The 13,805-nt window shown below is 37.2% G+C and overlaps 1 protein-coding gene across 4 annotated transcripts in view; it reads right to left on the minus strand.

Moving 5' to 3' along the window:
* Window positions 1-13,805, minus strand: part of LOC143744800 (uncharacterized) — a 178,020-nt gene that overhangs the window by 63,499 nt on the left and 100,716 nt on the right. For all 4 annotated transcript variants that reach the window (XR_013205917.1, XM_077236467.1, XM_077236466.1 and 1 more), the window contains 3 exons: window positions 9,548-9,583; window positions 227-289; window positions 83-127 (listed from right to left, as the gene is read on the minus strand). Coding sequence is in view for 3 of the 4 variants with exons in the window: in XM_077236467.1 (XP_077092582.1) it covers window positions 83-127; window positions 227-289; window positions 9,548-9,583 (144 nt within the window). In the remaining variant the exon portion in view is untranslated. The remainder of the gene's footprint in view (window positions 1-82; window positions 128-226; window positions 290-9,547; window positions 9,584-13,805) is intronic.

Here is a 13,805-nt window from a genome sequence, read left to right on the forward strand (position 1 = left end):
AAGATCTGTCAAACAAGTGAAAAGATCACCCTCCTTCCAGCACACACGCACAGAACTAACAAATAAAACATGCATTACACACCTTTTGCCCCTTTATTCCACCGGCTCCCTCCTGGCCAGGCAAACCCTGTGGAGTGAAATGTTAGAAGAGATGGATTTATCATGAGGTAAATAAACACACAAAATCTGATGGAATTTTTAATCAGGCCTCTGAGATGTTTCATACAGCGTCCCCTCTATCACCCTTCTGTCCATCCACTCCTGTGACACCCGGGTCACCCTTCACCCCCTGAAAAACAACAACAACAATCACACATATGCATACAACATATGAACACACAGATAATATTGTCGAGGGGTCAACAACCTTCTTAGGGGGGAACCAATGGCACAACATATTATTTTTAAAACTTTTAAAAATTTACTGATATTGTATGTTATTTACATTTTATTGTTGTTTATTTTAGAAATTCCCTCACACAAACATACTATTCAATATTATAAATGCATTACAATATATTTATATATTTATTTGATAGATTAATATTGTGAATTAAGATTAATTAACTATTTTACAATATATTTTAAATCTATATATATATATATATATATATATATATATATAAAGAGATAGAGAGAGTTATGATCATCTTTAAAATATTGAATAAAAGTGACAATATAAAATATACAAGAAATTGCAAAAATGATTGTAAATTCAGAAGAATCAAGACGAGCATAAGTAAAGTGATTAAATTTCAACAGCACTTCACTGACTATTATTTATTTTCCTGACCTTTTTTTCAGTCCAGGAAAATCACAATTTGTAGCAAAGACTAAACTGCAATGCATGTGACACTCAAAAACCCATCAAGTTATGACAAGTCAAAGGGGAGAAAAAACACAAAAGATAAAACCATTTCAAATAAAGCAGAAAGCACTGGAAACAATCTGAAGCTGTAATATGCATGATTCATTCATGCTGTGATGCATGCAGGGAGTCTAGCATCCAGCACCGCAGATATCACAAAAATGTTTTTCTTTCTTTTTTTCTGGAGGTGGTGGTTGTGTTGATGCAGTGTTATATGGCACAGTCAAACCGGTCTCTGAACTCTTATTTGATCTAACTTCCATTACGTTCTCATGTTTGCATAAGTCACACATGTTGGTTTACCACTTAATTACAGCCACTAAACATGAAATCAATGTTCCGTAACTCGCCACAGCACATCAAGTCACACAGATAGGATGGGAATTTATCAGCCAATAGATGGCACTTTCTCACTGAAGATGAATTCCTGTCTTATTCTGCGTCCATTTTGAGATGCTGTCCTCTCTCTAGACAATGCAAACTGAGCGTCTTTTACACTGGTAGACGTGACAGCACTTAGTCACTAGGTACTGTATGGAGTCTGAAAACCTTTTTTGGGTTTGGATCGTCCAATTACACTGGGTTCATAGTTAAATGATATTAAGATGAAGGATTTAGAATTGCATGCCCTGTTTTCTTTCAAATAAAAACAGCAATAACCACATTAAAAGAGTGTTTTAGGAAGTGTTGGAAAGAAGGGACCATCACAACACAATCATGTGGTGTTTTTACTGGTACACACTACATACTGTACATTGTTCAGCATGCGGTAGAGTCTGACACATTAAAATTCCTGAGAGGAGCTCCTTGGAAAGGTAATACAATTTGTCTACTCAACCTGGAAAAGGCATTTTCCCCAAATTGTACAAGCTTTTCTTTTCAATGAAATTGCTTACAGGCACAACCAAGCAGACACAAAAGATACCAGTGTGTTTGATATAATGCCAAAGTTTACAATCTCTGTTCTTCTCTGTAATTGCCACCTCCTGAGTTTTGATTGCATCTTTGAGGGCTCTGCACTGTACTATGCAATCCAATCAGTAAAAAAGCACCAAAACCTTTAAGTTATATTCGAAAAGTTGACATATGTTTTCACTGCCGCTTTAAATACATTAGAAATTCATGATTTTTATTATTATCAACTTTCTGAATGTTTCAATCTCATCATGCAATTTTTAGAGAAATACGGAAATAACAGCCTTCCCTAGTATGTCCCCAGTGTTGCATAGCATGCAAGAACCTCATTTAATTAATTTTTTCATTGAATATCATATCATTGGATTCTATTATCTTAAACCACAATTTATTCAAAAATATAATTAAATGCTGTCCTTATGAGTTTCCTTGAACAACAATAAACGTTATTAATTAAATACATGTATAATAATGAAATAAATGAATGAAATTTTAAATAAAGAATTACATAAAAATACATTTGAAATCAATTAAAAATAATATACTATATTTCAATTAAATAATTCATTTTTAAATACATTTTAGTTTGGGGTTTTGGTTTCATGGTCATGTTTTCTTGTCTTTTATTTAGTAATCCTCATAGTCTTAGATCCTGGTCATGTCATGTGTTTCCCCTTGCGATCTTGTCATGTGCTTTCCCTGTTCATGTGTCATGTTCTGATTGGTTGTTCAGCTCACGTGTTTCTCTGTTCTGTTTTGTGATTGATTAATTGTCTTGATTGTTGTCAAGTGATCTTATTAAGTGATTAGTCTACATCAAAATAGCCCTCATATTGCCATTGTCTTTTTGTCTAGCTTTGTTACCTGTAACCATTGTTGGTGAGTTTTATGTTCATGTTTAAGTCAAGTCCTTGTTTATTTTGTTTATGTTTATTTGAAGAAAGCTAGACATGGGTTCTTATTGCAACTTGCCTCAGTGGACTTTGTTACAGATAACCGAATGTATTGAGTTGATACCTGCAGTAGCCTAGGTTGCTAATGCCGAAAGTATGTTAACCACAAACAACTCCCTAATGAAGATGCAGAAATTACTCAGCGATGAACTCTTGCACTATGAGTCTGCCAAAGCGCTCTCTTCACACTGTCAGTTCAAACGTATGCAGACTGCTACACTGTTCTCAGAGTCCAGTCACAGTCCAATGCCTGTGTGAACGGGTGGAGATGACACATACACTGCTCATAAGAGCAAATTGGAGCACTGCTTAGTGCATACACACTCTCTTTCTGTCTGAGCTCAAAGGTTCAGTGAAGCAAAAAGCCTCTCCCTCTGGTCCTCTTTGTCAAGCACCAGCACCCTCGCCAAACCCCTGTGTAATCCTGAATCCCTGTGTGAAGATTTATAGGAAATGTTCTTGCAGAGGGAATAGTGTCTTTTACGGCCAGCTGATGATAGACGGTCACTCGTGATCAGTAATAAAAGCCACGCAGAATGGACAGAGTCTGAATAGCTCTACTGTGAGCTCGACCACACAATTGCTTTTCTCACTTTGGGCTCTCCTGCTGAGAAAAGCAACTTGAACCAAGATGGTTCACTGGTCTTGCAGCTTGGCAAAACAGCAGTTTTATAGTCCAGTTAGACTCCCTGCCTCACCACTCTAAACCAATCAACAGGCCAATCTGACCAGCTGATGAGGGCCCAAAACCCTTTTAAAATCAGTGAATGCAAGGCCATTTACACTTCCATTCGTAAACGCAGGTGCTGTGTGCACATTTGACCATGTCGACTTAAAAACTCATCTCACACATAAAAATAAACAAACTACAACAAAAGCTCCCTTGAAAAACACTTTTTAACTTTCCAACATTGTACATGCATCACAGAAGAATTATAATGTTTTTGTAATTTTTTTCAGAACCACACATTTTCTTTTTTTGCTCCAACAAATACCTATATATTTTGAACTTATACAGTTGAACAATGAATTGTTTATAAACACCCACACAATATCAATCCTAAATGACAAGGATTCATTTGTCTAATAAGCCTTTGACAAGTCACAGCTGAACATTCAAATCGGCATTGGCGCTGCCGCTAACCCAGAGAGAGCAGTTTTCAAGTATAGATATGAAACAGCTTCACAAATCACAGTCTTTTCAACCACAGTACCGTTATTTCTGTGTTGCAATAATTCAAATAATCACAGAAGTACTGTGATAAAAGTTTACAGTTCAGATACAAACACTGATGTCTACAGTAGCGATCAAAATAGAGTAAATCACCTTTTGAAAGTAACCTGACGCTTCAAATAAAGATTGTATCAATTACATCGTTACACAAGTAGGTGGCGAAAAGTGTCTGTTAAAAATGTATTTGTCCAAGAATTCAAGAGATTTGTTCAAAAACACTGATTCATCCAGTAATGAAGCAAGTGAAGTCTTATTGAGTGAGTCACTGAATCATTCATTCAATAGATTAATTCAAAAACACTGATTCATTTATCCATCCTCCACGAGGTGTGCCAACTCACACCAGGAACATTTTAGAAGAGATGCTTGTATCATTTTTCTTGATTTTTGGGGTCTACCATGGTTTAGTTGACTAATTGTTATGTTTTACCCAGTGTAATTGTCTTTATTATTGTGTTTATTGCTATGTCCTACTTTTTTGTGCTGTAGCCTAGAGACAAAGTTATACATATAATATTATGTACATATAAGATACATATAAGATAAAAGATTTGTGTGTTTTAGTCTTTTAAAATACATCCTCAATTACCTGGTATATTTCACATACAGTGCCTATGTGCATGAGGAGAACACAGGCTTTTGGACACGGCTTGGACGTGGCGTCCGTCAAAATAGACTAGGCGAGGTGTCTTTAGCGAGGTGTCTTTAGTGTCTTTTACTATCTTTAGCGAGGTGTCGCCGTGGCCACTCCGGTAGCCGTGTCGCAGCCGTAACGCACCGCAGACATGTGCATTGTAAATAAGGGTGTAAGGTGTGTTTGACTTGAAGTGGCGCTGTGCAGACCGATTAGTGTGTGACATCAAAGTACCGCGAGAGCGATTTGAAAGCATGCGGAGCCGTCTGCTCCCTAATTGTACTCGCAGTACTTTGATGTCATACACCGATTGGTCTGCACAGCGCCGCTTCAAGTCAAAAACATATTTTATGAGTGAGTCATTGAATCAATAATTCAAGAGATTCGTTCAAAAACACTGTTCATCCAGTAATGAATGATCAACTCTATGCGAATTGGAAAATTAGAGCACTGCTTAGTGCATACACACTCTCTCTCTGTCTGAGCTCAAAGGTTCAGTGAAGCAAAAGTAATGAAACTTCATCCAGTAATGAATCATCAACTCTATGGGAAGGAGATGTGATGCATTGCGTGAGGTAAATGGTGGTCAAACCTGATACTGACTGGTTTTCGGACCCCCCCCGCCCCGCCCCAATACAGTAAAACTGCACATTTTAAAGTGGCCTTTTATTGTGACCAGCCTAAGGCACACCTGTGCAATAATCATGCTGTCTAATCAGCATCTTGAAATGCCACACCTGTGAGGTGGATGGATTATCTCGGCAAAGGAGAAGTGCTCACTAACACAGATTTAGACAGATTTGTGAACAATATTTGAGAGAAATAGGCCTTTTGTGTACATAGAAAAAGTCTTAGATCTTTGAGTTCAGCTCATGAAAAATGGGGGCAAAAACAAAAGTGTTGCGTTTAATTTTGTTTAGTGTAGTTTAGTGTGATGCAATGGGTCTCTGGGGTGAGCAAAGAGTTTAACAAATAAGCAAGTGTTTCATAGTTCTGAAAACAAGCCAGCAGCCTTTCTGATTGACTGTCTTGTGTATTTGTATTCCTAATGGCCTGTGCAAAAATACCAGAAACCCAGAGGCATTTTTTGTTCAATGAAAGGACCAAAGTAAGGTCAAACATTGACAGAGGGCCCTGATACTGTGTGATACAGTCTGACTTTAAACGCAAAGCCAAAGTGTTCAAGCCCCACCGAGATGATGAGGAACATTTCATCTATGAATTCAATTCATCTAGAGGTTAAAATAAACTTCTCTCCACACAATGGTTTGGAGTGGGTGCATATTCATACATAAAACTCAATCTGAGTGTCTCAGGATCATATGCTTTACCATATAGAAACATTACCAATGTACTGTATTGACCACACAATAGTAGTACAAATAGTTAAATAAAATAGAAAAATAGTTCCAACAGATTTAGCTGTGGTACTGAAATTAATACAGAGAACCGTAACATTTTAATGGTATTGGTACCGACTACTGAAATTTTGGTATTGTGACATCCCTACCCAAGCCTGTATCATTTGTCCCTCCAAAAACAACGGAAGTTAATATGCCAGATAGGTTTGTGTGGGATCAGGTAGACAATGCTCCTGGTTACTTTGTCCATTTAACTACACTGAAACAGTAATTACTGTCACTTAGAAGATATTAAGAAAGATTATTTTGATCTAAACTGGCCACTAACAGCAGAACAATAATAACAAATAATCTAGTGTTTAGACAGCACACAATCTGAAAGATAAACAATTATTAACTCACTTTATTTACGGTACTTGTCAAACGAGGGACTTGAAACATGGGTAGTATTAAATTGACTGTAAAAGAAAATGTAGGCTATGAAACATCTTTTAATTAATGGAGGTATCTATGGACTATTTTGTTGTGACAAACTCATGAGCAAAAAAAAGAAAAGAAAGAAAAACACTAGTAAAAAGAGTAGTTGTCTAATTATTGTATAGTAAAACAAATATATAAATCAAAATAAAAACAGGGAAAAAAGAAGAAAAAAATAAATAAAAAAAGAGATAACATTTACTTAAGACCATAATTTTAATATACTTTCTTCTTATTGCACTGCCAATTTATTTTATTTTCTTATTTACGCAAACATCTAACACAAATTTGAGGTGTATGATTAAAACCAAATTAATTTTTAAAAAAGACAATGGGGTAAAAAAACAATTTTTACATAAAAAGAGGTGACCAGAAGTCAAATAGCAAGCAAACAGTTTACCTTATACGATTAAATTATCAGAGGAAGGTTAAAGGTCACACAGGCATTTGGTCCACCCTGAGACCTGACTGTGTGTGTCAGCGGTGGTGTGAACTGAAGAGTTATGGAGCTGCATGTAAACACTCACTCTTGCTCTATTTAATATATATATTTATATACTGTATATTTATATTCATACACTGCCATTGCCCCTGGTGAGATATGACACCCCTGGGCTTCATGAAATTATTGCAGACCTTTTGCAAAAGCACTGTTCATAATTACCATCTGTCAGGCTTGAGTCTGAGGAGTGATGCAGGATGTGTGTGTGTGCGGCTGTTTAACATGCTGAGCAGACAGCCAGCGTTTGACTGAGGGAAGCCAATCGGTAGGATGCGAGCATGTCCTTCCTACTCTGTTCTCAGGAGGACAGCACAGAATAAATGCTTCATCTCACTTTACCAACAGACAGACAGCACATGTGTCTCAACATTCTTCTAGGTCCCTGACAGTGGTGCATGTGTGACCACTGACCACACAACAACTCAAATCTATTGATGTCTAGTGTGCAGTATACACTGTTTACCACTAACTACACTTTATAAAAATAGAAAATGAACCACTTCTGTAACAGTCTCGTTCTGTTTTGGTATCATTTTCATTCTGTTCCCCATTCTGCTTTGCCTGAGTACTGTTTGCTAGTTAGTTTCTATGGATTTTGATTGGATTACGTATTTCTCGTTATCTCGTGAGTGTTACCTTGTTGAATTTAATAAAGATAGTTGTTGTTCTCGACTCCTTTCATTGTGCGCTTTACAGCCACGCTGTGACAATTACATTATTCCATGAATAAATGTAGCATGCTATATTGTTGTCATACGTCCTCATCAAGTTCCAATCATTTTGGAAATAGTTATTTTGTCACTATTACATTTTTCGAGACTTTTGGCAGTCCAATCATGTTAAAAATCAAAGCTGCCATCACTCTTTACATGTAAACTTAAGATAATACACATAATATCCCACAATTTACTGTGTTCAAGAGCAATGCACAATAGTGGTGTCAAAAGTAGCGACTTCGGTACCAAGTCGGTTCTGAAATTTTAAAACTGTGACGATACCAGAATTTCCCTGTTGAATGGATTCTTAATCACCTCTGATTGGCCATTGCGTTCACGCGCTCAACATATATTTCTCTGATTGGCCATTGTGTTCACGCGCTCAACATATATGTCTGTGATTGGCTACAATGATCAACGCTTCAAAAAACATGTTGTTTGAAAGCTGGCGTCTATCAGCAGATCCGTCTATCAGTGGATATAGTAGGGATCCGCTGATAGATGCCTGCTTTCAAACGCTCCCGTGTGTATCTGTGTAAGCGCTCAATGATGAGTGTTGTCTTCTTGTCTTGTTGATACGACTGGTAGGCTAAAACTGAATTGCCCTACGGGGATAGATAAAGTTGTTTGAATTGAATTGAATTTTTGAAGCGTTGGTCATTACAGCTGATTACAGACATATATGTTGAGCGCGTGAACACAATGGCCAACCAGAGATGTTTTAGAATCCGTTCAACAGCGCTCAAAATGCTAGAGGGAACTGCTGATATCGTCACATTTTATGTCGGTACTTTTGAAAACACTAATGGATATGAGTTAATTTCATAAAAAATACACTAACTTAACTAAAAAATTACACAAAAAATCTTCACTGTTGTGACATCCAGGGCAAGGACTCATGGTCACCACAAGAGGACACCCATGAGCATCCTCCAAATCATGATCAATACTCAAATTGATGCTTCCTTGTTTTACATAAATTCTGTAGCAACAGATCTAGGCAGGTGGAGCTGGGGGAGGATATCAGAAGAACTAATAGCACGCTGCTGATCTATCCTACAGCAAACACTGAACCAAACTATTTAAATGTTTAGCAAGCAATCTCATTGGCTGCAGGATCAGCAAAGGCCAATCAGCTTGTGCCATGTGGTGATGATGTGATTGCTTGCAGATTGCATGTAAAGGATTGAGCTTGTGCTCTCTAGAGTTTCATGACCGAACAAGACATGTATTTCTTAAATATCCAAAGTTCAACAACATAAGGGCAGATCACTTGAGCACAGATGATGACGCTTGAGTGATCAAGAATTTTCCAATATATAAATAAAAATTTCCTTCAATTCCTCAATTTTCTTTCCTTGCTTCCTTTTCTTGTTTCTCGCATCCTATGTGGGTGGAGCTGAGACGCGAAGAATGACACACACATTTGAAATGAGAAACACCCTTAGACTTCAACGTGTCCATGAAGGCCACAAAAAATTACCAGGTTGTTGATGATAAACAACATTCAACAACTTACACAAAAATAAAATAATTTTTTTGAACATCTTAAAACTGCCACAGAGTCACCAAACAGAACAGTCAAAATTATGTACATTTTCGAAGAGTCCTGAACACTTTCCCTGTCTACCATTGGTCAAAACAACAACAAAAAACAAACAAACAAACAATTAGCTCCACCCCAAACTCATGCCATTGGTTGAGCCAATGTTGTTATGTCAGGCCGGTTGAGTGGTTTAAACAAACAGAGCAATGTTTTGAAAGTGTAACAGTGTTTATACTTTTCAACCTATAAATGGCTTACTTGAGAAAAAACAACAACAAAAAAAACAACAACGAAAAAAAAAAACTTGCATTTAAAACCTAGAAAACAGAGGTAAATCTTACCTTAACAGCTTCAGCATCACATGTACCAGGTGGACCCTGTGTTGAAGAAATAAATCTCAATATTAGTAAATCAAACTTACACTTCTATTTGGTAGTTCATATGTAAATGTTTTGGGAAAGAAAGATAATTTCATAAAAATCCCAAATCTGATATTGTACAATGCAAAACAAAATGGAAATTCAGCTTTAACTACCTGACACACAAACCAGGACAACATTCACTGCGTATTAGCCTCTGTCGCCCACGACTGCAGCAACAACACCTGAAAATGTCCTTGACAAAGGTCACTAGACACATCAGCTCAACTAAATATCCAGACAGATAAGGGCTCCTGGACCGCACATGGCGTTCCTCGACACCTCGAGGCTGGGGGAGGATGTCTGTGCCGCCCGAGGCCTTCGTCCCCGCCACCGACAACAGGCCACTCATAAATGCCAGCTCCCGGGGACAGAAGCAAGGTTGGCACATGCCATGGAAATTATCGAGACACTGCCATTTAAAAATGTCACTCCATAAAATCACTTCCCTCCCGACTCTCCACCACTTTATAACTTTCCTGTGGTGAAGAGTGACAGATTTACAGTATTGTGTGAAACTAAAGGGTCATTCACTGTTAGTATTCAGAACAAATCTGCAGTTTGCAGGCAACTTTTGCAGTTCTTTTTGCAGTTTAGTGAATCTTTAATGGAACAGTTCAACCAAAAATGGCAAAATGCAGTCAATTACTTTTACAATGAATAGGGTATTCAAGATTCAGAAGGTTGCAAAAGTGTCATTGAAATGTCATTTAAAAAATGGTCCATACGACTCCTATTTCATGTCTTCTGCAGCCATACGATATATATTTGCGTGAGAAATAGACCCTTATTTGCTAAAATTCCTGACATCTGGCACTGAATCTTTTCAATGTTTCAATTCACAAAACCCGTTTGAATGGTTTGTTTTCAAATTCACACTTGTTGCAGCATTGTTGAAGTTCATCAGTGAATAATTACTTAAATTTCAGTCTGTTCCTCAAACAAAGCTATCATATGACTTCAGAACACTTACAATATAGTTCACAAGTAAAATGAACCACTTTTATGATGCTTTTGCATGTTTTATTTAAATTTGAGATCCAGGTCTCATTTATAGTAACTGCATAGAAAAGAGTGACACGCCCATTCTGACGAACAGGTTTAGAACAAAATGGCAGTAAAAAAAAAAAAGTGACAGAATTTAGATTTTTGGGTGAACTGTTCCTTTAAGAATTCATTCAAAATGGCAATGAATTAAACACTCTTTTCCCACTCAAAAGAGATTCAGTAAAGCTGGCAATGTATATCCAGTTCCATAGATGTGGGTACAAACACAAAGCCAATGGCAATGTAAATACGCCAGCAATTTCTGATGCAACATACGTTACAAAAGGCTGAAGTGTGTGCATGTGATTTTTACTTCACACACATTTTCATACTGATGCCATGGCTTTGATGAGATGACTATTTATCAAGCAGTAAACTAGGGCCCCTTTGAGAGTCTCATCAGGATCTTCAATAACACTTATGCATGGGACTGCTCTTAATATGGCCCTCTGGGCTGCTTGAAATCCTAATTTGAAATGTCGAGCGACACAGCATATGTGATGGAGATTTTACTCAAACCAATGCAAAAACCAAGAACTCAGCTCATCTGGAGGGGGATAAATATAGCAGCAAGTATCTGACCATTCAGCGCAATATGACACATTTTGTTTGCTTTTTGAAGCAGATTAATGACAACAATTATGCTCTCTGATTCTGCAAATGCTTGAATTGCAGGGGAAGGAAATTAGGAATATAAGTGATCAAAACCGAAGGGTGCAAATTATGTATATATATATATATATATATATATATAAATGTGCGTGTGTATTTGAATCTCTGGTACACACAGCATCGCATTGTTCTCTCTTTCGCGCTTGTACGAACAAAAACACACAAAAGTATGCCAAAATGCCCGCTATCCTCATAAGCACAGTCTTAAATGAGTTAAATAAAGTCTTAAATGACCGTAAAATGTTGTGAGGCCACGGGATGTGTGTCAGATCTGCGTCATGTGCTTCAGATCTTAAAGTGACAGCAACCTAATAAACCTGCTGCTGTGATGTCTGTCATTAATGTAAATCAAAGAACAAAAGACAAAGAAAAAAATCACTAACTGCTCTTGACTAAATAAATTTTGCAACTTTAATAAGGATTCATTTATTCTTAAATAATAATTTATGCAGTGAAGACTGAAGTGTTTGATAACTTTACATCATTATTCTACTTTAATTTGGAGATTAACTGTGAAATTACAATATAAAAATATATTAAAAACTTTAATGTTAGGTGTGATTAATCGTGATTAATTACAGAAAAAACACACGCAATTAATTAGTTAATATATATATACACCACAATTGTTTGATTAACATTAATGAAACAGACAGCTTATATTAAGACCTACTGTACAGCACGAATCTAATATCATGTTTTTCCTCAACAGTTAACCAAACGTTTACTTATGAAATAACAGATAATGTTTGCGTGTTTGTATTGAAATACTGTGATTCTGTGTATATGTGCATGTAGGGATCACGCGCTGAGAGGTGTCTTTGTGCGCACACTTCGGATCTGTCAGTCAGCACGAATAAGTTCGTTTTGTTTACATCAGCATGAGTTTGAAAAGCACATTCACTGGTTCAGACTAATCCCATCCAGAATTTGCTATGAATATTCACAATGTTGTGAAATGCTGTGGTTTAAAACGTTACAAAACTTCTGACGGAAAGCGCCAGTTGTCGAAAAGCGAGCAGAGAAAAAATGCATTTTTCATGGAAAAAGGAAACGTACCCCTCTCAGAAAACAAAAAAATAAACAAACTTTTAGATGGTTAATTGCTATTTGGAGCATTGATATCGCTAAATTAACGAATTTTCGCGAATACCTCAAATTCAACCAAAATTTTAAATTTAACTTGTTTTGCTTGTAGCTCGTAACTAGCCCGTGCGCATTCCGACTCATTTTACCAACACGGGTCACACACACACATACATATATACATATGTATATATATATATATTTATATATATATGCTGCGTTTACACTATGACATAATTACCGTAGTCTCGAAATGACAACACGTGACGTTCTATACAGAGCTGTTTAAGTTACTAACCAGACGAACACTAACCAGGATTGTATCCAAAAAACATAAAACCACAGCTCTCCAACTCACTACAGAATTAAATGCGCACCTCGACTCTCCGGTTTCCACCAAAGCTCCACAGAGTCATATTTATGGTCGGGCTGCTATAACCTTTGGTCACTCGTGCCAATACCATATGTAGGTTTCGATTGTGCCAACAGTGCAAATCTTGGGCTGTTGTCAATGTGAAGCATGAATTGTTCTCTGTTAAGTCCACCTTCACTGTCTTTACCACATTTGTGGGAGGTACAGTGTGGTAAAGCCCCAAAGAGGCTTAATTGTTGCTTGCCGGATTGTGGCTTGCCTAGAGTGAAGCACTGGAGTTGATCAGCGATGGTTTTGGCTGCAATATCATGGCATTCCCTACCATGCTTGATGGACATGTCACTGCAAAGAACAACAGAACCATTCTGGAGGACCATGTGCTCCTAATGGTTCAAACATTGTACCCCGAAGGGGGTGGTGTACCAGCATGATAATGCACCAATACACACAGCAAGACTTTTGATAAAATGGTTTGACAAAAATGAAAGTGTAGTTGAACATCTCCCATGGCCTGCACAGTCACAATCTAAATATTTTGAGCCACTTTGGGGTATTTTGGAGGAGCAAGACAGAAAACGTTTTCCTCCACCAGCATTATATAGATACATGGCCCACTGTTCTGGCTCAAAATCCCTCTGGACTTGTACTTGTCATTCCCCAAGACAAATTGATGCTACAGTATATTGGCCATAAAAGGGGGCCCTACACCATTCTAATACATTATTGTGGTCTTAAAACCCCTGTATATTGAACAGGTTTACCTGGTAATTAGGAATGAATGATGCCTATCTAAATTTTACTTTTGGACCATACAACATCTGGACTTTGCGTTTTCAATTTTAGGAGAAATGTTGCAGAATTTTGGGGCATGGGTTCAAATATTGTAAAATGGAGCTATTACAGGAGCTGAAATATCTCACCAAAATATATAAGAGACAAACACACAGGGTTTAAAACTTTGTGAATGACAGGCATAGAAATTTGTGGAGATTTCTGCAGAGT

The sequence above is a fragment of the Siphateles boraxobius genome, unplaced genomic scaffold, assembly GCF_051911475.1.
Source record: "Siphateles boraxobius isolate OS27281-9 unplaced genomic scaffold, OSU_SipBor_1 20, whole genome shotgun sequence".
Taxonomy (NCBI): Eukaryota; Metazoa; Chordata; class Actinopteri; order Cypriniformes; family Leuciscidae; genus Siphateles; species Siphateles boraxobius.